Source organism: Octopus sinensis, linkage group LG9 (assembly GCF_006345805.1).
Source record: "Octopus sinensis linkage group LG9, ASM634580v1, whole genome shotgun sequence".
NCBI classification, from domain to species: domain Eukaryota; kingdom Metazoa; phylum Mollusca; class Cephalopoda; order Octopoda; family Octopodidae; genus Octopus; species Octopus sinensis.
In genome coordinates, this window is record NC_043005.1 from 950869 (window position 1) to 975695 (window position 24827).

The 24827-nt window shown below is 36.3% G+C and overlaps 2 protein-coding genes across 17 annotated transcripts in view; one reads left to right on the forward strand and one right to left on the reverse strand.

The window, feature by feature from the left end:
• LOC115215890 (DNA (cytosine-5)-methyltransferase 3B) overlaps positions 1-21788 on the forward strand; it is a 106638-nt gene extending 84850 nt beyond the window's left edge. For 7 of the 8 annotated variants that reach the window (XM_036505716.1, XM_036505714.1, XM_036505720.1 and 4 more), the window contains 9 exons: positions 3961-4095; positions 11315-11396; positions 13912-14057; positions 14943-15036; positions 18523-18668; positions 19358-19443; positions 19953-20028; positions 20294-20415; positions 21434-21788. In XM_036505716.1, the coding sequence (XP_036361609.1) occupies positions 3961-4095; positions 11315-11396; positions 13912-14057; positions 14943-15036; positions 18523-18668; positions 19358-19443; positions 19953-20028; positions 20294-20415; positions 21434-21578 (1032 nt within the window). In that variant the 3' untranslated portion in view covers positions 21579-21788. Of the gene's footprint in view, positions 1-3960; positions 4096-11314; positions 11397-13911; positions 14058-14942; positions 15037-18522; positions 18669-19357; positions 19444-19952; positions 20029-20293; positions 20416-21416 lie in introns of all 8 variants that reach the window. The other variant, XM_036505719.1, reaches the window with a different exon arrangement.
• Positions 21789-22595: 807 nt separating this feature from the next.
• The window catches only part of LOC115215691 (tyrosine-protein phosphatase non-receptor type 4), a 603270-nt gene continuing 601038 nt past the window's right edge, over positions 22596-24827 (reverse strand). For 8 of the 9 annotated variants that reach the window (XM_029784972.2, XM_036505713.1, XM_036505712.1 and 5 more), the window contains one exon: positions 22670-24827. This exon is cut by the window's right edge and continues 210 nt beyond it. The gene's annotated coding sequence lies outside the window, so the exon portion shown is untranslated. The other variant, XR_005000546.1, reaches the window with a different exon arrangement.

Here is a 24827-nt window from a genome sequence, read left to right on the forward strand (position 1 = left end):
TTGAGAATGGGTTCAGTGATTCTGAACTGGAAGAAGAATTGATTGAGGAAGATGACCTTGACTCTGAGTCAGAGTAAGAGTTATCAAGTTCTGATAGGAATAGTGAAAGTGATGATGGAGGAGAAGGTGTCCTGCATGCAAAGTCAGGAGTTGAGTGGAAGGAAACCCCTTTTCGTGTCAATGTGCAGTTTGGAGCCAAGAACATAGTGACAGGAAAACCAGGTCTGATTGATGTTGTAAGGAATCCAAAAACTCCTTTGGCAATCTTTAGCCAATTTATGCCTCAAGCTTTGATAAGCGAAATTACTGATCATAGAAACCAAAGAATTGAGAAGGTCAAGGAATGATCCAAGTCCAGATACGATGCTGATGAAGCAACCAGTTTGGAAATTTCGGCTGTTTTGAGCATTATAGTCATCTCTGGAGCTCAGCAAGCTTCTCGTCATGATATTGAAAGCCTCTGGAATTCGGAGGGAACTGGAATGGATTTGTGATCTGTGATGTCTTACAGACGCTTCAAATTTCTCTTTTGCCAAATGCGTTTTGATGACAGTGCCACAAGGCATGCAGCTGACTGCCTCGCTCCAATTTGGGACACTTTCGAAAGCGTGGCAGCAGCTTTTCATCAGATGTACAATCCTAGAGAACATTTGACTCTCGATGAAGCTGTAGAAGCATTTTGAGGCAGATGTGCATTTGTCCAATACATGCCTCTGTAACCAGCTAAATATGGAATAAAGCTGCAATGCTTATGTGACACCAAAACTAATTACGTATGCAATATGGAAGTGTATCCTGGAAAACAGTTTGATGATCTGTTCTAGCTTTCTAATAAACCACATGACATTACATTTTGCCTGGTTGCACCAATCTTTGGCACAGGCAGCAACCTGATAACTGACACTTGGTATACTAGTGTACCATTTACTGAAGATTTCTTGAAAAGCAAAAGAACTCTTCTTGGAACGACAAAAAAGAACAAGCTGGACATTCCACAAGTTTGCATTCCAAAAAGATATGATGATGGTTTCAAATGTGCCTAAACCAAAGATGGCAGTTATTTTTCTTGTCTGTGAAGCACTCTGATGCAAGCCTTGATGAATCAACCAGACACAAGCAGAAACCTTCAGTAGTGGCTGTGGTTGAAGGCATGTGAATAAAATTGTTCTTACCTTGACTTGCAGTTGGGTACTGCTGGTAGATTGATCAATTCTTCACCCGTTTGCCTTGACTTCTCTATATCCATGACTAGCATCTGTCACTGTGAGTGCCCCAAGGGAAAACAAAATGCAGAGGAAAACTTCCCTTCTCAATTGCCGATGTGACATCATCTCTTGTCGCTTCTGGTCCTTCCACCACAGTGACATTCTACAATGGCACTAAAGGTGGTGTGGACACCACTGCCAAAAAGATGGGCTGCTACATCTTGCTCCAGATGCACGAAACGATGGCTGATGTTGTTCTGTTCCCTCATGGATAAAGTTTGCTTGAATTCCTTTGTGATATACATTTGGAATAATGAGAAGGACAGTCTATGATCTCATAGAGAATTTTTGAGATCACTTGGAAAAGAACTTCTGAGGGAACAACTTGAAATATGCTTGCAAAATAAAACTGGAATACAGAAGGAATTGCTAAAGACTATTGAGACCTGTGCTTCCAGATTGGCAATTGATGTTCCGTTAGTACCTGTACATCCTGTACAAAGTTCAAAGATCATGCTTCACAACCTCGTCCCCTGTCTTCCTGGGTCTACCTCTACCACAGGTTCCCTCCACAGTTAGAGATCAGCACTTCTTTACACAGCTGTCCTCATCCATACACATCACGTGATCATACTGGTGCAGCCGTTTCTCTTGCACACCACATCTGATGCCTCTTATACCTAATTTTTTTCTTAGGATGCTTACACTCTGTCGAACATGCACATCTAGTGAAGCATCCTGGCTTCATTTCTCTCAAGTCTACACATGTCCTCAGCTGTCACAGCCCATGTTTCACTGCCATGCAGCATAGCTGTTTGCACACGAGCATCAAACAATCTGCCTTTCATCCTGAGAAAGAGGGCCTTTGTTGGCAGCAGAGGTAGGAGCTCTCTGAACTTTGCCCAGCTTAATCTTACTCTCACAGCTACACTCTTGGAGTATCCACCTCCACTACCACTTGGTCACCTAGATAACAAAAGCTATCTACTACCGCTAGATTACCCCCTGGTAGTTGATGGAGTCTCTTTTCTGCACATTTTCTTCCCATTCACTCCAACTATCCCTATTTTTCCCCATTTACCATTAAATCCACCCTCTCATCTCCCATACACTGTTGCAGCCCCTACTTGCCTAGGCTCCTATTTCCTCTCTCCTACCTTCTACATTGGGAATCCAGCCAAACACCTCAGTTTATTTCTTTCCAGCTCCACTCCATGTTCTTTTCTAAAATGTGAGCAGTCATATTGCTTCTCTACAGGAAGATGGTCTTCTCCAGCCTCTTCTTTTATATTTTAACCTCCTTAGTTTCTACCTCAAGCCACTTCCTTGGGCTTTGTAGTTTCGCACACTACACAGTGACCTCACTAGAACTGGTGGCATGAAAAAAAGCACCCAGAACTTGTAAAGAGGCTGATAATATGAAGTGTATCCATCTGTAAAAATCCAGATTTAAAAGGGGTAGAAATAATTCAGTAAAGTTTTACAATGAACTCTTGACTAAGGCTCCAGAAGTTTTGACTTGGTGTCTTCTTTTTTTGTAGGTTCTTCAGTTTTACAATGTTACTTTAAGCTGATGGCTTAACAGCCCTTCACAAGAGCCAGTATGGCTAGTATGTTAATAAAACTAGTTATTCTGTCCCTTGTCCTAATCTTTAAATATACATGACCTTCTTAAATATTTACCTTTATATAAAGGTGAGGAATTAACAATATCAAGCAAAATATTTTGTGATGCTTATTCTCACTCTGAATTTTGTGTTAAAATCTCATTAAGTTTTACTACCTTTCATCCTTCCAGGATAAATAACATAAAATGCCAGTTAAATTCTAAAGACGATATAATCAAATTTGTACCTTATGGTTTCTACTTGAATATGTAGCATAGCATTAACCTGAATTCAAACTATGAACTTTATTTCTAGATGAAAGGTATAATGTACATCTCATCCAATAATATTCATTAGGTATAAAACACCTGCTGAAAATGTAGTATTTGTTTTTTTACATGAACCTTTTTTATATTACCTTGGATTGGATAAAGCATGAGATTGGTGCTCTTCCTAACACTGACCCTTGTTTTCAAGTAAACTACTTTGTTCCAGTAGCTTTTGCACATTGAAACACCAAGTGGAATGTTTTCTTTATAGAGAGGAAACATAAACAACTGCTACTAGTGTCTTGGTGACTGACTCGTATGCGTTAGTAATATATTCAACAGCCTTCTGTAGAGGTTCTTTCTGCTGAAGTTAACTTGGTTAATCTAAGGCTGTACTAGAAGACAATGAAGGTGCCCTGCAGTTGGGTGAAACTTTTTAACCACACTGGCATGGCCAAAGTCTTTCATGTTCTAAGATGAGGTTAGTAGTTCAAAATATAATCTAATGCCATTTAATCTGAATAAGTTGTTGTTGGCAGTGATAGGGAGGTTGGAAGCTAGTGATGGTGAACGATGGCAAAGGGAGGAATATAAATTTTGCAGTTGTGTTAATATAGCATTTTTTTTCAGAAATTAAACCACAAATTCACATTTTATTTGTATCTTTATAAATGACTGAGAGATACTCTCCAAATTGCTTTAGTATCTCAGAAACACATAATGTCATATAATTTTTAATGTTACCTTTGTTTAGTAACGTACTCAAAGTAAAAGATAATGTCATTCAACTTGATATATTAACAAAATATATTGAAAATTGACAAGATTTTCATTTCGTATTAAAAACTATGAGAATGTTTTTTTCTCTTCTATTATTAGATTCTCTCACAGAACCCCTGGTCATGTTTTCTTTGCCGAACTCCAAACAAAAGACGTGCCTGTGGATATCTTCAAGCCAAACCGAACTGGTCTCTTAACATTATGCATATGTTCAATAGTCATCAAAAGCTGGCGGTTTGTTGTTCAGTTTTGCTGTCTTTCATTTGTTATAGTGAAATTAATCTTGTCTTACACTAATGTCTGATCTGTTGCTTATGCATTTCTGGTCCTTAGTGACCATCTTTGTCTATCATGTGTCTTCCTTCAGAGGTGACAAAATAGGGGCACCATTAGTTTATTTGGGGAAAATATACCAATAATTCATCACAAATATGTGCACTCTTAAATCAAGAGTATAGCAGTGCCTTTTCTCAGCCTATAGTTAACAATATACTTCATAAGCCAACCAAATTCTTTAACCTCCAGAAGTCGGCTGCAGAGACACATCTTAAAATTAATGACATTATAGAAGATGATTTACTTAAAGCTATTAATGACCTAGATTCAAACCCAGCATCCAGACCAGGAGGTCTCCCAGCCATATTGTTAAAAATGTGCAAAACCAGCCTCACAAAACCATTAAAGATACTATTCCAAAAGTCATTTGATACAGCATATTTCTAAAACTACTGAAAGACACAATAGTAACACCTGTACATAAAGGAGGTAACAGGGCTGAAGCCAAAAACTACAGACCGGCTTCTCTCGTCTCATACATCTAAAGTTATCAGATGCATTGTCCGGAAAAGTATAATTACATACCTTGAAGGAAACATCCTCTTTGATGACACACAGCTTGGTTTTCAAACTTGACAAAGCTGTCTGTCACAACTATTACAGCACCATAACACTATTCTCAATAATATTTTGAGAGGAAAGAACACTGGCTGCGTATACCTAGATTTTGCTCTGGTCTTTGACAAAATTGATCATGGAATCATCTGTCATAAGTTAAAGGATTTTGGTATTGGAGGAAAACTTGGAGAATGGCTCTTTGACTTCCTACTTGGTAGGAGTCAATCTGTTGCTGTAAATAGTTTTCTCTCTGCTAAGTTACCTGTAATAAATGTCATACCTCAGGAAACGGTTCTAGGACCATTATCATTTGTCATCACCATAGGATCACTAGTGCATTCAATCCAACCTAATGAGTTGTGCTGATGACACAAAAATATTGATGGCTATCCAAACTCCAGATGCTGTCACACTCCAAAATGAGCTAAACATCATTTATCAATTGGCAAATGAAATCCATCAAAATTTCAAGTTCTTCATTATTGGGGGAGGGGGGACGCACACTGATCACACAATATTCGACACCAGGTAACACAATGATTCAATGCACCAGTGACATACAAGACTCAGGAGTAATCATATCAAGTGATACATCTGTGAACTGACCTCAAAATGCAGACATAGGGATGGATCCTATGAACCTTTGTGACAAGAAAACTGGTAGTTATGCTAATTATATGGAAAACCTTAGTTCTGAGCAGATTAAATTACTGCTCACAGCTTAGGTCTCCAAACTTATCTGGTCTCATAGAAGAAATTGAAGTGTTACAAAGAATGTTCACCAGTAAAATATCTTTGGTTAAAAGCCTTAATTACTGGAAATGCCTAAAAGAGATCTTTAATGCATGAACCGGTAGATACTGTCAGCTTCCAAATATATCATCTTTGAAATCATGAACAAAAACTATTGTACCATTCTTATATGTAGAGGTCCTCAACTGTTCAGCTGCTTACCTAAAGAAATCAGAAATATAAAAAGAATCTCTACTGAAACTGAAAACAAAAAACTAGAAACTTCCTAACAACAATTGTGGGCCAGCCAAGCATTCAAGGATACACTCAGGGAAGATCAACTACTACAAGCTCAATCATTGACCAACTTCCTGCCATAAAGTGAAAAGAAAAACGATAGAAAATAAGTTAAGGCAGTGCTCCTGCATGGCTGTAGTCCTCTGACTGAAACCATTAAAAGAATAGGGTCACATTACAAGTTTTATAGAAAATTATTATTATAACCAATTCTTTTGTTTATTTAAAAGTTTTCTTGGATCTGATTAAAGTTTTCTTTTTTTTTTTTTTCTGACATGAATTTACCTCTCCTCATCACATAAGATTTCTATCTGATGTCTTCATGCACAACATTTCTGATTGTTTTTTTCACTGACACACGATATTTTTTTGCAATTGACCTTCATTGATTTTCCCGGATTGTCTTCAATGTTTTGCTTAACTTCCTGAATAAATTCAGGTGTCCTGATAGAATCAGAGCGTTTGGAATGTGTTTTACGTTTCTCTAACTCACACTGACTCTTTCAGCCAAAAGATCTTGCAACTTTCAGAAAACAAGAAATTTTCTAAATCACCCTGCTTAGCCTTTAAATGAAAAGGCTTAGCATTGCTTTTCATTTCAATAGGAAGCAAAGGGCCTGACATTGTTATTTTCTGAAATAGAAGTTCAATAAAAAAAGTTGTCAAATAAAATAACGACTAAAAATACATGTGTCCTCAAATACCGTCTGCACCCTGTGTGTGTATATGTATATATATATATATATATATATATATATATATATATATATATATATATACACACACACACACACACACACACACATGTGTATATACACGCACACACACATATATGTGTATATATATATATATGTATTTATGTATATGTATATGTGTATATGTATTTATGTATATGTATATGTGTATATGTATTTATGTATATATATATATATGTATATCTATATGTATATATATATATATGTATATGTGTATATGTATATGTATATGTGTATATGTATTTATGTATATATATATATGTATATCTATATATATATATGTATATATATATATATATATGTATATCTATATATATATATATATATATATATATATATATATATATATATATGTATATAATAATAACAATAATAATAAAACTAATTTTAATTTTAAGTTGGATTCTAGGCATAATATTGACAATATTAAAGGTAGAAAGCATATGGGATGGAAGAGAAATAGGGTTTCTGCCAAAAATAACAATTTGATAGGTAACCCACATAGTGATAATGATGCACTATGGCTAATAATCCCATATGCAATGCAGATTATAACAGATATAGTTAGAACAATACATAACTTACTATATAGGCACTTTGTTAAGGGTAAGAATAAATTTGGCCCAATAATTAACAATAAAACTATTAGAATAGGATATAGCATTACGCATAATTTAGCCACCATCATTTCCTCCTTTAATAACAGGAAATTAGATTGCTTCTATAATGATAGAAAGATAAATTTGGGTAGTAGTAATTTGCCTCTCTATAACCGTAGAGGCAATAAATCTATTAGTGCGAACGTGAGCAACCCTCACGCTGGTTATAATAGTACTACACCTGTAACGACAAATATTAATCTAATGGATGATACTGCTATCTGCAATAGCAATCCTATTGATAAGAATATCGCCAATAATATTAAACATAAACTCTCGTTAAATTTAAGATTAGGTAGTGGAAATAGGTGTAATATTATTAATAGGAATAGGGATACAGGGAATTTTGCCAAGGTTAAATTTCCTCAATCTGTTAATAGCTGCAATTGCAGAAACAGGAATCAATGTGTGTTTAGTAATGAATGCCTGAGGAAAGAGGCAGTTTATCAATGCACTGTAAATACACAATATAACAGTAGGGTGTACATTGGTGCGACTAAAAATAGTATGAAACAACGGCTAAACTATCATAGATATACTTTTAAAAATAAAAATAGGATGAATTCTACGGGGTTAAGTACGTATATTTGGAAACTCAAGAGTAAGAACATAGATTTTAAGTTAAATTGGGAAATACTAACTTCTGCACCTGTATACAATAGTAAAAATAAAAAATGCTCTTTATGTATCAATGAAATTTTCTTCATCATCAAAGCTGGCCTACCCATTATTAATAATATTAACGAGCGGAATTTTTTTGCCTTCACAAACTAGCGTATACTTTCTCTAGATTTAAATAGCACCTATTTTTTCTACCAGTAATCCTTTAACATTCCTCTATATAGGATTGTACTATTGGTTTTTATAATTTATAATTTTGTATCTCCATATATATGTTCTATATTGATTGTTTTTGTCTCGGCCTGAAAAATATACTGAAATATATATGTATTTTGATATATACATGATATTCTGATCTTCACGGAGTTTTCCATGGGTGTAGGGTGTATATGTGCATCATATTTTAGGGCGCTGGTTTGGGATTTTGTTATACCAATATGTAACAAATGTGGGTCTATATTTAGTATATGTTGTTTATTTTGGATGAGCATATAAGTTTTTGCATGTATTTGTTTGGCAGCCATACATATTAAGTTTATCTTTGTACTCATCTTAATTTGTATTTTATTTTATTTATCCATATATAGATATATATAATAAACCTTTACATAAATAAATAACGTGAAATACACGAAGGGACGAACAAAAAGACAAACGGGTCATTCAAAGCCTTTGTTCTTCAGTCAGAAACTGATTCCTTATTTTTTATTTATTTATTAAAAAAAATTTTTTTTATTTGTTTATTTATTTATTTTATTTTATTTTTTAAGTAATAGCACTTATTAACTTATAATTAATTTACTTATATCTTAATTAATAGTAATTTCTGTTAACTTATTGTGTATGTATTTATACGTCCTTTGATGGGCAGACATATATTTTGTAATTTAGTAAATATATGTGGATATGTCGAAATGTGTTAATATGTATATGTATGTGTATATATGTTTTTGTATGTATATGTATATTCATGGGTGGATATATGTGTATATGTTTTTCTTATACATATGAGTACACAAATGCATATTTAAATATGTATATACGTATATGCGAATGTTTGCAGATACAGTGCATGCGAGTGTATAAATGTTTATGGATATGTGCGGATGTGTGTGTGTGTATATATATGTTGGTATAGTTTTCCCATGCCTGTGCTGGTTTATTAGTGAAAGTTTGAATAGAAACACAGTAGAAATTGTAACGATATAGAAGTTTCAGTGGCAAGATAATTTGTTTACGAAATATACGGTGTTTTTAATTATGTATCTTATGCTAATAACGTACATCGACTGGGTATAGATGTCTGTGTGCTTGCATGTATGCATTTTTATGGATATATGTGAGTAGATTTGTATGTAAGCATGTGTGTGTATGTGTGTGGGCTGGTATCTCTTATGTTGTGATTTGTCTGTGTTTATGTGCGTGTGGGCGCACGTTTGCAAGTGTGCGTGTGTGGATGTTTCTTAACAAACCAACCGTAAAGAAGACAATTGTAATTTAAATTTAAATGTACAAGCCAATCATATTTTAGCGTTCGATTCTTACTATTTCTGAACGTAATACTGTATTTGTGTCGCAGTTGAAATTATAAATTTGCACTCGTATGTACATCTGTACACCTGTGGAACTTAATATCATGTAAACCGAATGCTTTTATTTCTCATTTTGTATGTATATGCAGATATTTAATGCTTTGCATGGTACTGTAGTACTATTGTGGTCCGTAGTTTTGCTATTATATTGCTAATAATGTGATCTAAATATTGTTTTGCTAGTATTAGTGTTATTAATAATAAGAATAATGATATTGGTAGCATTAGTGATAATGATAACAGTAATGATGTTAACATTAATGACATTTTGTAAATTAATATAGATTAATATAATATACTCTTGACTCTGTATATCTGCATTTGGGTATTAATATGTATATGTTTTCTACATTGTAATATCATAATATTAAGTTGAAAAACTGTAACATTGAATATGGAACATATGTATGTTTATTGATTTATATTTTTATTCTTTTATTCTTTTACTTGTTTCAGTCATTTGACTGCGGCCATGCTGGAGCACTGCCTTTAGTCGAGCAAATCGACCCCAGGACTTATTCTTTGTAAGCCCAGTACTTATTCTATCGGTCTCTTTTGCCGAACCGCTAAGTGACGGGGACATAAACACACCAGCATCGGTTGTCAAGCAATGCTAGGGGGACAAACACAGACATACACACACACACATATATATATACATATATACGACAGGCTTCTTTCAGTTTCCGTCTACCAAATCCACTCACAAGGCATTGGTCGGCCTGGGGCTATAGCAGAAGATACTTGCCCAAGATGCCACGCAGTGGGACTGAACCCGGAACCATGCGGTTGGTTAGCAAGCTACTTACCACACAGCCACTCCTGCGCCTTTATTATTTATATTATTATGTATATGTATAGGAGTATGAGTATATGCACTCATATGTATGTGTATATAATATATTATGGGTATGTACCCACACCTATATAAGTGTGTATGTAATCTGATTTGTATCACATAATCTCCGAAGAGGCCTTAGGATATTTTTGTAAATGTCTCATTTATAACTACATATTGACCTATCACACATGGCTAATATAAGTAAAATGAGACACCCTCATCTGCATGGCCAAAACAGCTGTAAGATGTAGTTTATATTTATTTATATTCTCTTATACATATTGTACTTATTGTATCATATTACTCCTTCATGTACACTGTTTTGTTCTATATTATTATGTTTGACCTTAAAGTTTCTTATGTAGTGGTTTAATAAAGTATGTGATTGGGTATTATCTGGTAGTTGATATTTGATTTAGATGTATTTCTCCATTTTCTTATTTTGTATTAGTAATTTGTGGTAAAACATTTTACCTTTGCCCATATAATACAGTGAATGAATTGACTGCATCGCAATCCTTAACATTTATGTATTAACTTTGTTGGGTACTTCACTGGCAGTAGATTGGATATATGTTATCCCATGGAGGGTTGCATTTACAGCCCCTATCTCAATTTGTAACTATATATATATATATATATATATATATATATATATATATATTGTGTGTGTGTGCTGTTTGCTTTTTAGCTAGTTCACCTTCTGCAATCATACTTAAGCCAGGTTTTTCTTTTATTTGATATTTACTTATGAGTATTTTTTTTTAGACGGATTCCCTTTTCATTTGATGGGAGTACATTACTTCATTTTCCAATATTTTAAGGACACATTTATTACCCTACACTGTTAGTATAAAGGGAAGAATAGTTGATTCTCTGGTCTGAAAGCTTGCAACAGAGTGAAGTTTGTTGAAAATAGTCAAGTGGCCAACAATGAACTCAGACAAGCAATAATGAAGTTATGTCTGTATGTAATGTGCTTAGGGTTTTTATTTTTTAGAAATCAGAAAAATTCATGGCGTTTTTTCCATTTCTAATGTTTTTTTTTTTTCTGCCTTTCAGGAACCCAATTTGTCTTACCTTACCAAGTGTCCTGAAAGGCCCCCAATTCGTGTATTGTCATTGTTTGATGGTATTGGAACAGGTAATATACATCCTAAATTTTCACCAGTTACTCTTATCATACTGGCAAGGCATGGCTGCATGGTTGAGAAATTTACTTCTCAGTATTTAACAGTGTAACATGAAAACAAATATACTGCTGCACAGGATGTTCAGGCTAAATTTGATGATTTTCTATCTCCATTATTTTTTCAAAAACAGCTTGATGTATTAGTGAAGAGTGTCAACAGTGTTAAGAGTGCATAAAGATTAAAGTTAGCTGACATAGAGGACTGGAAGCCATCTGCATATTGGAAAAGAGTTAGCTGTATCGTGATTCATGCTGGGAATCAAAATGCCATGTGAACACTGTAAAGGTTGCACGGCATGACATTGGACATCATGAAAGCAAGTTTCCTCAAACTGTGTCGGTCCTTGAGAATGTCTCCAGTGATATCATGCCACCCAACACTTTTGAACAGGACCTTACACACAATTCGGCTGGCTATGTGATGTGGCTGGAGAGATTTGCTGCTGGAAGGACATATGTATAGCAGCAACATTCAACTTCTTGACATACCTCCATACAGAGTCGGAGAATTTACCAGCTCCAATTTTTGGCTTTATAATTCTCCCATTTGTAATCCCATGGATTACTACATGTGGGGTGCAGTTGAGAAAAAACACCAACCACTCTGCCTGTAACACCAAGACTGACTTGGTGGTCAAGATGGAGGAGGTGTTCAAAGATCTCCCCTGGGACATAGTGAGGAATGCATACATCGTGTACCAAAGCTGTCTTGAGGCCGTGGTAGAAGCTGAGGGCAGTTACTTTGAATAATCTTATCTCCCAGCCATAATCTAGTTGATATTTTAAGCACATTTGTTTTCCTTTCCTTTTATACAAACTGTCACATTTAGCCCAAACATCCTGTATGTTTGGAAATGCTAAAGGTTGATTGGCTCCTGTGGCATGTAAAAAACACCATCTGAGTGTGATCGATGTCAGGCCCGCCTGACTGACCCCCTTGCTGGTGGCACATAAAAAGTCCTACTGCATTCTCGGAGTGGTTGGCATTAGGAAGGGCATCCAGCTGTAGAAACCTTGCCAGATCAGATTGGAGCCTGGTGCAACCACTGGCTCTCCAGATGTCAGTCAATCCGTCCAACCCATGCCAGCATGGAAAACGGGCATTAAACACTGATGATGATAAAAAACAGTTACATTCAGTAGAGATATGGTATTTCAAACATTTTCCTTTTCAGAAGAACTTGATTTTTTTTGTCCAGGGAATCAGAAAACTAATTTTGAAGTGGGAAAAACTGTTGTTGCTGATGATGGCAACTATATTTTGAACGGATGTTTTATGCTGATCTGAACTCGTTACTTTCTGACATCCCTAATATACAGGTGTGTGTCCCTAATATACAGGTGTGTGTATGTACCTCCTTATCTCGACATTGCATGATGTAATTCGGGCCGTGACTGCTGAGGACATGCGTAAGCTCGCAAGGAATGAAGCCAGTATGCTCCGATGAATATGTAATGTTAGTGTGCATACTCAACAGAGTGTTAGTACCTTGAGAGAAAAGTTGGACCTAAGAAGCATTAGATGTGGTGTGCAAGAGAGACGACTGTGCTGGTATGGCCATGTGGCGAGAATGGATGAGGATAGCTGTGTGAAAAAGTGTCACACCCTAGCAGTTGAGGGAACCTGTGGAAGAAGTAGACCCAGGAAGACCTGGGATGAAGTGGTGAAGCATGACCTTCGAACATTGGGCCTCACCGAGTCAATGGCTAGTGATCAGGACCTTTGGAAATATGCTGTGCTGGAGAAGACTCGGCAGGCTCAAATGAGACCATAACCTTGTGGTCTATGCCAGGGGTGTAACCAGCCCACTTATGCATACTTTTCCTTCATTGGACACTAAACTCTGCTTGCGAAGACCTGTTGAGGCAGGTGAAATCGAAATAAAATTCGATGACTGGCATCCGTGCTAGTGGAGCGGTAAGAGCCCCATCCGAGTGTGATCGTTGCCAGAGCAACAAACTGGCTTCTGTGCCAATGGCACATAAAAAGCACCATTCAGGCGTGATCATTACCTGTGTTGCCTACTAGCACTTGTGCTGGTGGCACATGAAAAAACATTCGAACGAGGTCGTTGCCAGAGCCGCTGGACTGGCTCCTCTGCAGGTGGCACATAAAAAGAACCATTTGAGTGTGGCCACTGCCAGTACCGCCTGACTGGCCCTCGTGCTGGTGGCACGTAAAAGCACCCACTACACTCTCAGAGTGGTTGGCGTTAGGAAGGGCATCCAGCTGTAGAAACACTACCCGATCAAGATTGAAGCCTGGTGCAGCCATCTGGTTCGCCAGCCCTCAGTCAAAATCGTCCAACCAATGCTAGCATGGAAAGAGGATGTTAAACGATGATGATGATGATGATGATGTAATATTCTGCTAAAACATGTCAGAAATGTTGTTTGTAATTAGAAGAAAATGTTTTCTAATTTCTATTGTTGAATGTGAAACAATTTTCATTATCTTATTTTCCAGGTAAGGTTGCCCTTGATCAACTTGGACTTACCATCAAGGAGTATTTCTCTAGTGAAGTTGATGCTGATGCTCTGATTGTAAAACGGTTTACTTATGGCCAGAGCATCAAAGAAATTGGTGACATTACTGAACTTACAGAAGTAAAGGTAACTTGCAGTTCACGCTTGTTGTTAGATAAGTGAATTTTTTTTTAAAGTATTTAGAAAAATACCATATCAAATATGGTAGAAGCTGGTGATTCAGTTCCAGATGTTTTGTTTAGTCAAATTAATGCTTGCTCAAGGTGGTGATCGGGCAGAGACGTTCACCAGGCAAAATGCTTAGCAACATTTCATCTATCTTTGCATTCTAAGTTCAAATTCTGCTGAGGTTAACCTCATCTTTCATCCTTTTGGGGGGTCAATGTAATTGACTTACCTCCTTCCCCAAAATTACTGGCCTTGTGCCATAAAATGAAATTTATACTTGTCCAATCAACAATAAAGTATTAAGAAAACTGGTTAGGAAATATTTACAAATATTTGGTCTAGATGGCTGGTGATTGATTGATTGATTGATTGATTCTAGTTTCAGATTTGGCTTTCACAAAAAGTTGAGATGAGAAAGATATTTGATAAGATATAAATTGTTAGATTTAAAATTAGAATTTATTATTTGTATTTTTTTTTTTTTTAAACTTTGAAAGTAAGTTTCTTCTGTTGTCAGGTAAGCGAGTATTGTCTGCCTCAGTTCACTTAGCTAAACACTGTGGTAAACTTGCATTCTATCTCATCCACTCACTACTACAGAAACCAAGAATTAAATACCTGCAAAGAAAACTCAAGATCTGTTGAAGAATTAATTTCAGAGAAATGCTGTGTCATATTCTTATGTGATGGAGATGTTTGTGAGTAGGACGACATGTCCAAGAATGTTTGTAGTGTCTTGTGTGGCAGAATTGAAAGACTGACATGTTAGCATTTGAATATCAAAAAAATTTCAGAACATTTGTTTAAGCCTTAATTCTATTTCTTTTTTCTTCTTTATGTCAGCTGTCAGAACTGTGTCCCTTGGATTTGGTCATAGGTGGATCTCCTTGTAATGATTTGTCTTTGGTTAATCCTGCTCGCAAAGGATTCTCTGAAGGTATAGTTTACATACTCTGTATATATTGCTATTGTTAAGTACCCAACCAGTATGTACGTGATTGCACACACGCACACACATATAATCATCATCATTTAATGTTTGCTTTCCATAGTGGCATGGGTTAAACGGTTTGACTGGAACTGGTATGGCAGAGGGCTGCACCAGGTTCCAGTCTGATTTGGCATGGTTTCTATGGCTGGATGCCCTTCCTAATGCCAACCACTCCTAGAGTGTAACAGGTGCTTTCTATGTGCCACCAGCATGGGTGCCATTTACTTGACATTGACAATGAAGACTACAATTTCACTTAGTTTGACCAAGTTTTCCCAAGCACAACATCCCCAAAGGTCTTGGTTACTTGTCATCACCTCTGTTGTGCCTAACATTCAAACATCATGCTTCACCACCTCATCTCATGTCTTCCTGGGTCTACCTTTTCCGCTGGTTCCCTCCACAGTTAGAGCTCAGCACTTCTTTAAACAGCTACCTTCTTCATCCATGTGCATCACACAACCATGCCAGTGCATTCATCTCTCTTGCACACCACATCTAATGCCTCTTATGTCCCATTTATGCTGTCATATGTGCTCACTGATATTGCACATCCAGCGAAACATACAGGCTTCATTTCTTTCAAGCTTTTGAATGTCCTCTGCAGCCACAGCCCATGTTTCACTACTGTGGGGCACAGCTGTTTACACACAGGCATTATACAATCTGCCTTTCATTCTGAAGGAGAGGCTGTTTGTTACCAACAGAAGTAGATGCTCTCTGGGCTTTGCTCAGCTCATTCTTATTTTAGCATCTACACTCTTGGAGCATCCATCTCCACTACTGACTTGGTTACCTTGATAATGGAAGCTATCAACTACTTCTAGGTATCCTTAAGGCATTTGATGGAGTCTTATTTTCTGTACATTTCTGATGCTGCTACACCAGTCATTGGGTATGACTACCACGCATCACAGGACCATACCAGCACAATCGTCCCTCTTGCACACCATATCTGATGCCTGTTATGTCCAGCTTTTCTCTCACGATGCTTACACTGTCATACATGCACACTCACATTGCACATCCAGCAAAGCACACTAATTTCATTGCTTTCAAGTCTACGCATGTCCTGTGCAGCCACAGTCCCTGCTTCACTGCTGTTAACATACAAGCATCATACAGTTTGCCTTTCACACTGAGGGAGAGACCCTTTGTTGCCAACAGAAGTAGGAGCTCTCTGAACGTTGCCTAGCCTATTCTTATTCTAGCAGCTACACTCTCAGAACATCCACCACTACTACTGACCTGGCCACCGAGATAACAGAAGCTATCAACTACTTTTAGGTAACCCACCCCCCTGGCATTTGATGGAGATATTGCTGCACCTCTTATGTATCCATAGCTTACTCTGCATATATCTTATGGAATTTCTACCTATGCCTTTTCTACAGATTGAGCAGGGCCATCTACCTGAGGGGATTTGTGGTTTGTCTGCTTTCCTACTTATTAAGACTTTGGTTTTTACTAGGTTATCTCTAAGGCCTATAATTACTAGACTCCTGAAACTTCTCTAGTTCTGGTAGTGATTCAGCAATAAGAACGAGATCATCAGCATAGAGGAGTTCCCAGGGGCAGCCCGTTTTAAATTCCTCTGTTACTGCTGGAGGACCATGATGAACACGAGGGGATGAGGACTGATCTTTGGTGAACCCCTATTTGTACCCTGAATTCTTTGCTATACTCATTGCCAACCTTCACCTTACAGACAACATCCCTGTACATGGCTTGTACAGCTCTCGCCAACAGCATGCTAGTTTCTGCATTGACCACCAGATAAGTGATTGGGGGAGCCTGTCAAAGGCTTTCTCCAAGTCAACAAAAGCCTAGCACAGAGGCTTATCTTTGGCTAGGTATTTCTCCTGCAGCTGCCTTACCAGAAATATAGCATCAGCGGTGCTTCTCTCTGGCATAAAAGCAAACTGCATCTCATCTAGACTAACTCTCTCCCTAATTAGTTGGGCTGTGACTCTCTCCATAACTTTCATCACCCGATCCAACAATCTGATACCCGTGTAATTATTTCTATCCAAGGCATCACCTTTCCATTTGTAGCAGTTCACTATGGTGCTGCTATACCAGTCATTCGGTATAGCTCCTTCATGTACAACTTGATTAACTATACCGGTGACTAGAGCATAACCCATACCACCAGATCTTTTAACCATTTCAGTGGTTATTCCAGATGGGCCAGGGGCTTTTCCCATCTTCATATCCTTCATGGCTTTGTCTACCATGCTACTGTCTATTTGAATTACTGGTCCCTCTGTTGGATCCTTACTAGGCAGACTCTCCTCCCTCTCCCATGAGTTCTCCACATTTAATTGCGTTTGTTAGTGGCACTTTCAAATCTCCTTCTTTGCAGGGTCACTAACTGCCAGTGACCCATCATCCATGTGGAGACATTTCTCTCCTATCACATCACGATTTTCTCTGACATACTGTCCTACCACATCACAGTTTAAAATAATTTACAAACCATTCACTCCAGTTCAGGGAACCACACTCTTCTGAAGTCACCCATTCATACTTTAAACAATGTTTTTGTGTGATATTTGTACTTGTCATTTCTTCCCCCCCACTTCTATTCTATCATAAAGCAAAATGCAACAAGCATAACTATTTGCTGCAGAGTTGGATAGTTTGTGTCTGATAATGAAAGTGATGTTTCTATTAAAAACTTGTGAAGGATGTAAAAAGTAGTTTTATTAAAATCACAGTCTTTTTGCTGAGTCAAAAACACGTGATCGTTTCCTCTTATTTCTAGCCTCAATTATTCCAGACAATACAAATAGATAAGTGCTCCCCGTCCTATTTATCGTCTTACTATTATGACATGTAATATATCCCAATATGTCTCAGGTGAGAACAGTATCAGCACATATCATGTTCCTTCCTATATTATTTCAACCAATCACCTCCTTTTTATGTCTTTATCCGCTGTTCTCTCTCTCCACTCTGCCACATGTTAAATACTTTTCTTATCTGCTATCATTCTCAATATCCTCTCATAAGCCCCATATTTATCCTTTCGGACATCCAGCAATAGAAACTATAGCTAAGATGACATTGCAGCTTGCCAGTTCTGTTTCAAACTGGCCTGGAAATGGGGACTATTTCCAGTATTATGAAGGCTTTTGAAATTAGTGAATAAATTCTGTTTTACATGCATTTTAGTTGGATAATGTATACAATTCCTCAGTATTAAAATTTCCTCATCATATTTGGTGATATTTAAATAAGTTGTCCTCCAAAATAACCACATTCATGTCAGTATATAAAAAGTTGTTTTATGGAACCAATTTAAATCTCTTTGAAATATGTAGGGATGTATTTTAAGCTCCAACATATATTAATAAAGTTAAAATGTATTTTTCAGCATCTCTCTAATTTTATAAACAAACAGATTCAGTCAAAATATTCTCTTTCCAGAGGGTACCGGTATTTTATTCTTTGAGTTTTGTCGGATTCTGTCAATTGTTCAAAGGTTGTGCAAAGATCGACATGTCTTTTGGCTTTATGAAAATGTTGCTGCAATGAAAACCAGTTACAAAAATATAATCTCCAGATTCCTAGGTGTAAGTACTAATTTCTAAATTAAGATGTTGATTAAATATCTGTTTTCATATGTTTAGCACTGTGGTAGTTAGATTAGATAACTTATAGAATCCAACCAGTTATAAATTTTAAGGTTTAAGTAAAATATAGCATGTACTTCTGTTTTACAGAATGGTATGAATTAAATTTTGTTGACTTCGAATTGTTTTGCAAATGATAAATGTCTTTGAATGGTTTCAGAAAAAATACTTATTGAACATGAAAATAACGATTTCTTTATTGTTCCTTCAAGGGCATTGAGTGACAGAATAATGTTACAAACTATGCTTATTTGATAAAAATGAAGGTATTCATATGTGCTAGTTCCAAGTGGGGTTTTAAGAGAATAGATAACATCTTTCTATCTAGATGTCTTTTCAGACATAATTACTTTCGAAAGAATTATGCATGAAAGCCTAAACAGGATAAACTTACAATTAGAATGTTAGACAGGGCAGTGAACTGACAGAATATCTTGTGGGTATTTTCCTCAAAATTGCTGGCCTTGTCAGACATGCATTTGCTGTTCAAGAAGAAAGACTATTTTAAAATGTTATTCTCTGAATTTTTATAAGATATTCAGTTGTGTTGGTGCATTCACAAGATTTAAATATACAGTCAAAGGTTTTCAAGATATTTGAGTCCACTTAATTTCATGATTTACTTGTAGTGTAAACCTGCTCTCTGGGATGCAAAGTTTTTCTCAGCACAACACAGGCCCAGGTATTTCTGGGGTAACTTACCAACAATATACAGGTAAGGTTGACATTCAATTTTGAAATAACTGCATAATCTTTTAAGCTATAATTTATATTTTAACAAATGAAATTAAACTAGATTGAGTAAATAGGAGGTATTACTAGTCAGAAATAATTTGATGACTATATTTGATACAATGTCTTAGCTATGACAATTCTATCATTTATAGTGAATGTCATTTTTTCATTATTCCCAGCAGAAGAGTAAAATAATTTGGCAATTTAGTCACCAATGATTGTTTTCTGACATTTTATATAGATATTCCTTTGCAATAAAAAATATTCTGATGTATAAATGAGGAGTAATTTCATCATATTGACTTGCTTAGGATAGTTTATATAGAGACGAAAACTGCAGTAATGCTAAAGTAATACTGGCCAGCTCAATTCAAACTAAACCAAAAGTATATATAAAATTCACAATGTCTTATCTGTATGTTTAGTGTCAGTTTATCATTTAAAGACTTCTTCAATAATTATTTATTTAATGTAAACATTTTCTTCCAGTTCACAGCCAACAACTGAAGATGATTCTCTTTACTTAGATAAAATTCTTTCACCAAACTGCAACAGAAAGGCTAGAGTAAGTTGGTTCGATTTTCTATACCTAGACAATAGCTGTCTTGAGAAGTATGATTCACAACCTATCATATCTGTATGTTTGAAACAACAGTATTGTCTCAAAAATGCCAGTTAATAAATATCGATTCATTAACTAAATACCAGAAAGGAAATATATACTGTTGATATGTTTGTGGTGCATGGCTACAATCCATTAACTTATAACAGTAAAGGAAGACTAATACATCATTTAGGCATTGTAAAATATCAATGTATTTTGTCATCAGGTGAAACAGCTACGGACAGTGACAACAAGAAGTAACTCACTCAGACAGGGAAAAAATGAAAATATTTTGCCAGTTGAAATGGATGGAGAAGAAGACGCTATTTGGATTACAGAATTGGAAAAGTAAGTCTTTTCTGCTTATTACGGTGAAATAAATTTCTACAAATATTTTGGTTCTTAGTTGCTGAACCTGCAGGAAAGAACTACACTCTTTAAACCTATGGGGAAAAATATGGCATAGGGGACACAAGGGTGAAAATAGAGTAATTGACTTCTCACCTTTTCAGATAAAGGTATAATTATTGTGTTTGATAAAAAGGTAGTTGTCTAGCCCCATGACCAAAGCTATTTCAGCGGTGATCATCTGATCCACTTGGATTACATATCCCCTCCCCCACGACGACGACCAACTAAAGCCAACAGTTTAGCAGTTTTGCAATTTGGCAACTAACCTTTTGGCCCCTATTAATCCTGACTGCTTGTTATACTTTAATAACTGGTAGCAATATTGAAATGACATTTTTGTGATAATCTCTGGTCATTCATCATCATCGTTTAATGTCCGTTTTCCATGCTGGCACGGGTTGGGCAGTTCAACTGGGGTCTGGAGAGCCAGAAGGCTGCGCCAGGCCCAGTCTGATCTGGCAGTGTTTCTACGGCTGGATGCTCTTCCTAAACGCCAACCACTCCGTGAGTGTAGTGGGTGCTTTTTACGTGCCACTTGCACAGGTGCCAGACGAGGCTGGCAAACGGCCACGAACGGATGGTGCATTTTACGTGCCACCGGCACGGAGGCCGCACGCTAAGCCCAAATCTACTTTTGCTGTAAAGAGAACAAGGAACGCTTATTCAAAATGTTGCTCTTTGATGAACTGAGGAAGTCGTCTGCTTTCATTTCTGATGCTGTTGTTTCTAACGAAAGTTTATAAAATGATTTCCAAAAGCATAACAATATTTTCTTTGGAATATTTTTCAAGTCAATAATTGATATTTCAAACTGCTATGGTAAATTCTAACTTGTGGCACAGCTTATGTCTGCAAATGTTTTCTTTTTTTTAGAGGAAAGCCTGTATTCTACACTTTCCTACCAACAGATAAATATTCCACATTTCCTCTCTTTAAAGTTTGTATCTTATTTCAGAATCTTTGGTTTTCCTACACATTATACTGATGTACGAAATCTTAATCACAGCCGTCGACAGCGGCTCCTTGGAAGAGCTTGGAGTGTTCCAGTAATTAAGTTCCTGTTATCCCCATTGACCAAATTATTCCACACTGCTACTTAATGTAAGTAAAACAAACATCATTATGCAAGAACAAACAAACAATTAGTGTCACTGAGTGCACGTTTTAAAATGTCGTTTGCATCACTCCAGGTCACTAGACTTATTATTTCGTTCGAAAAGAGTACAATGTTTTGGCTTACTCTCTTAAGTCTATGGAAAGTATTTCAAGGTCCATATTTTCTTATTTGAATTAAATATACCTTCATCCTCCTGATGTTTCTGTCATTCTGTATATAATTATTTGATAGAGTTGTAGTGTAGACCCAGGTAAGTTGATTGGTAGAAGCATGTTTATCTATCAACTCCCAGTGTTTGTGAGGAATTGTACAAACATCAATGTGTGTGTGTAAGTTTACTGTCTCTGTCAAGTAGTGGGCTTCACTGGCAAAGATGTTTAGTAAGATTATCTTATTTGGAAGAGTGCAGAAGTCCTTATAACACAGATGCTAGTGAAATGCATTTCCTTGAATAGAGTAAACCAACTCTGAAGAAGTGGGTTTTGTGTGTTTGTTGCATTGCTAAGTAAGATGTTGATATCAGCAGATTCTTTGTTGAAACCTTTGCCTGACTGACTGGAAATGGCACATCTGTTGTCATAAGGCTGTTTCAAAGAAAGCCAGCCTCTCTTTGATTTTATCGTTCATTAAAAAAGAAAAAGTCAAAAGATGTCAACTATATTAGTTGGTCTCCAGAAAAATATCTTTTAACATTAGCTAGAAGTTCCAATTACCTGCCACTCTGCTCCATCAGATTACCAGCAACAAGACATGAGATTGTTAATTTGTTGGATATTTTTATAAATCTAGCCTGTATCTCTGTACTTTATGTGTTGTGTCAGAATCTGAAAAAGTCAAATCTGCAGATGAATAACATTGAAAATAGCTTTATGTTCAGATGAAGCTGACGATGGTGAAGGCTGTAGTGAAAATAAGTGACAAAAGAAAATTTGGGAAGTAATTTGTTAAATATATTTACTATCTTGTGTACAAAAAAAAAAAAAAAAAAGAGAGACATTTATATGTCTAAAGTAAATTTTATATTTTCCATGAATCCCATTAAATAAATTCTACACAGATTGTGGAGATTGGCTCCTAGCTGATGACACTTAACGGCCATGCAGACATATCATGGTTGGGGGGAGGGGCACGAGAAAAAAAAATATATGCAATGAAAATAGAATGTTACACTATTTACATTGATTAAAAACTGTCTTACACAAAGGGGTGGGGAGTTGAATGAGGAGACATTAGTTTGTTGGGTCCGATCAGCTTCTTAATTTATTTGCTTGGAATCAGCTGCAGTTTGCCAATAATAATAATAATAATAATGGTGGCAGGGGAGAATTAGTGTAGCGATTGTCTGAGGAATGAAAGAAATGGTTGGGAGAAACAATAACTAAGTGACAGCAAATTTGTGAGGCATTGGGTATCAAGTAATTTCAACAATGGGTTTATTTAAAATAAAATGAAACTCAATGGAAACTGTAAAATTACAGAACCCTTCCTTTACTATAACAAAGAATCTCAAACCCCTATGAACCACTGAGATTTATTTTTCAATAAAGTAATATTTCTGGTTGATTTCTTCATGGTAGCAGGTATTGGATATGAAGAAGAAATGTTTAAACAAATATATTTTTCTGCTGACAAACTGAAACAAGTTGAATATTTTAACTCGGAGAGAGAAATACTGCAATGACATGGTTGGAACCCATTTTCACAGCATTTGCACCATAAAAAAAATTCAAAAGCAGTGACATGCATTGAAAAATATTGGCATGATAATATAAAAAAACCTTAGTGTAAACTTACTATCTTATGTGTGTCTATAGCTGCACAACCAAATAGACATTTCACTGCATTTTATATCAATTACTAACATAATTAAACAAAGTGGGTCTCCTAAATACTAGAGCAAGCAACTATGAACATTGCACTAGCTATGAGAGAGGCAGGAAAAGGGTGGATCTGGCTTAGCTGAGCACTCCACAGACTCTTGTACCCTTAACATAATTCTTGAGTAGAATCAGCATGACAAGGCTGTACAATTCATTTGATATTTGGCTTGAAGATACAGATTTACACACACACACAAAGGACAATTACTTTCAAATTTATGGAGAGGTAAAATAAGCTGTTTTTACGGTGATGTAATTATTGATTTGGGCTTTGGAATTTTCAAAGGGTGAAAGAAAAGAAAAAGTTTGTTAGAGGAAAATAAGATTAAATGAGAGGGGCAGAAAGAGGAGATAAAGGGTTGATTACAGTATAAAAGATATATAAATGTAAAATACTCTTGAATTCACAAGGGAGAGATTGAAATGTGTTAAACTGACATTTCATAACACACATGGGCATTGTGTTGAAAAACTATTATAAAACAGTTTGAAAGAGAATAACTCATCTCAACACTTTCAAGCAAATACACACACACACAGTCCTAACACATATATCTATATATTTTTCAGACACATTCTTGTGGTTTGAGAGGTATCCAAATAAAGGGCAACTTCTTGTTATCCCCAGACATGCCAGCATCAGAAACCAAAAGCTAGAAGGGAAGCTTAACTAAGTCCAGTAAACTAAATCGCCTTCACTGCATGTTTTCCATTACTAATTGTTCTCAATTGGCTGGAATTTGCAGCTTGTTTTCAAAACAAATTAAAATAAACCAAATTGTCTAGATCAGTCCTTAAAACTGTTATGAACTTGCTTGTAGCTAACAATGGTAGACAGAGCCCCTGCCCCCAGTTAGTGTGCAACAGGTTGTTAGTGGCTAAATAAATGAACAACTGCAAATCACAGTGGTTAGAGGATGAGTATATAAGGGATTGGTTGCTGGTCACAGTGAATGGTAATTAAGGTTAATCAGAGATCAGTTAACATGTTCCGCAAAGCCATTCATTGACAGGTCGGGGTATTGGTATCGTTGTATTTCATTGGGAGAGGAAGAAGAGGAGGGGAAGGTTGTGGTGGCATTGGCTGCAGCATAAAGGGTGTGAGTGGAGCAGGAGTTGGTGGTTAACTGGGTAGGTGGGTATCATCATGGTAAGGGTGGCCAGTGCCAGCAAAGATAATTCCAGTAGCACAACTTTATGAAATGTATCAATGGCTACTTTGAAGAAACACTAAACTCTTGGCAAAAGTTTTCAGGAATCAATCAGCTATGTGACCAAGATTGCTGTCACAACAGCTACATTAATGTTGGAAAAAGTTGCTGTCTTCGATATAGCTGGTTGATTATATATAT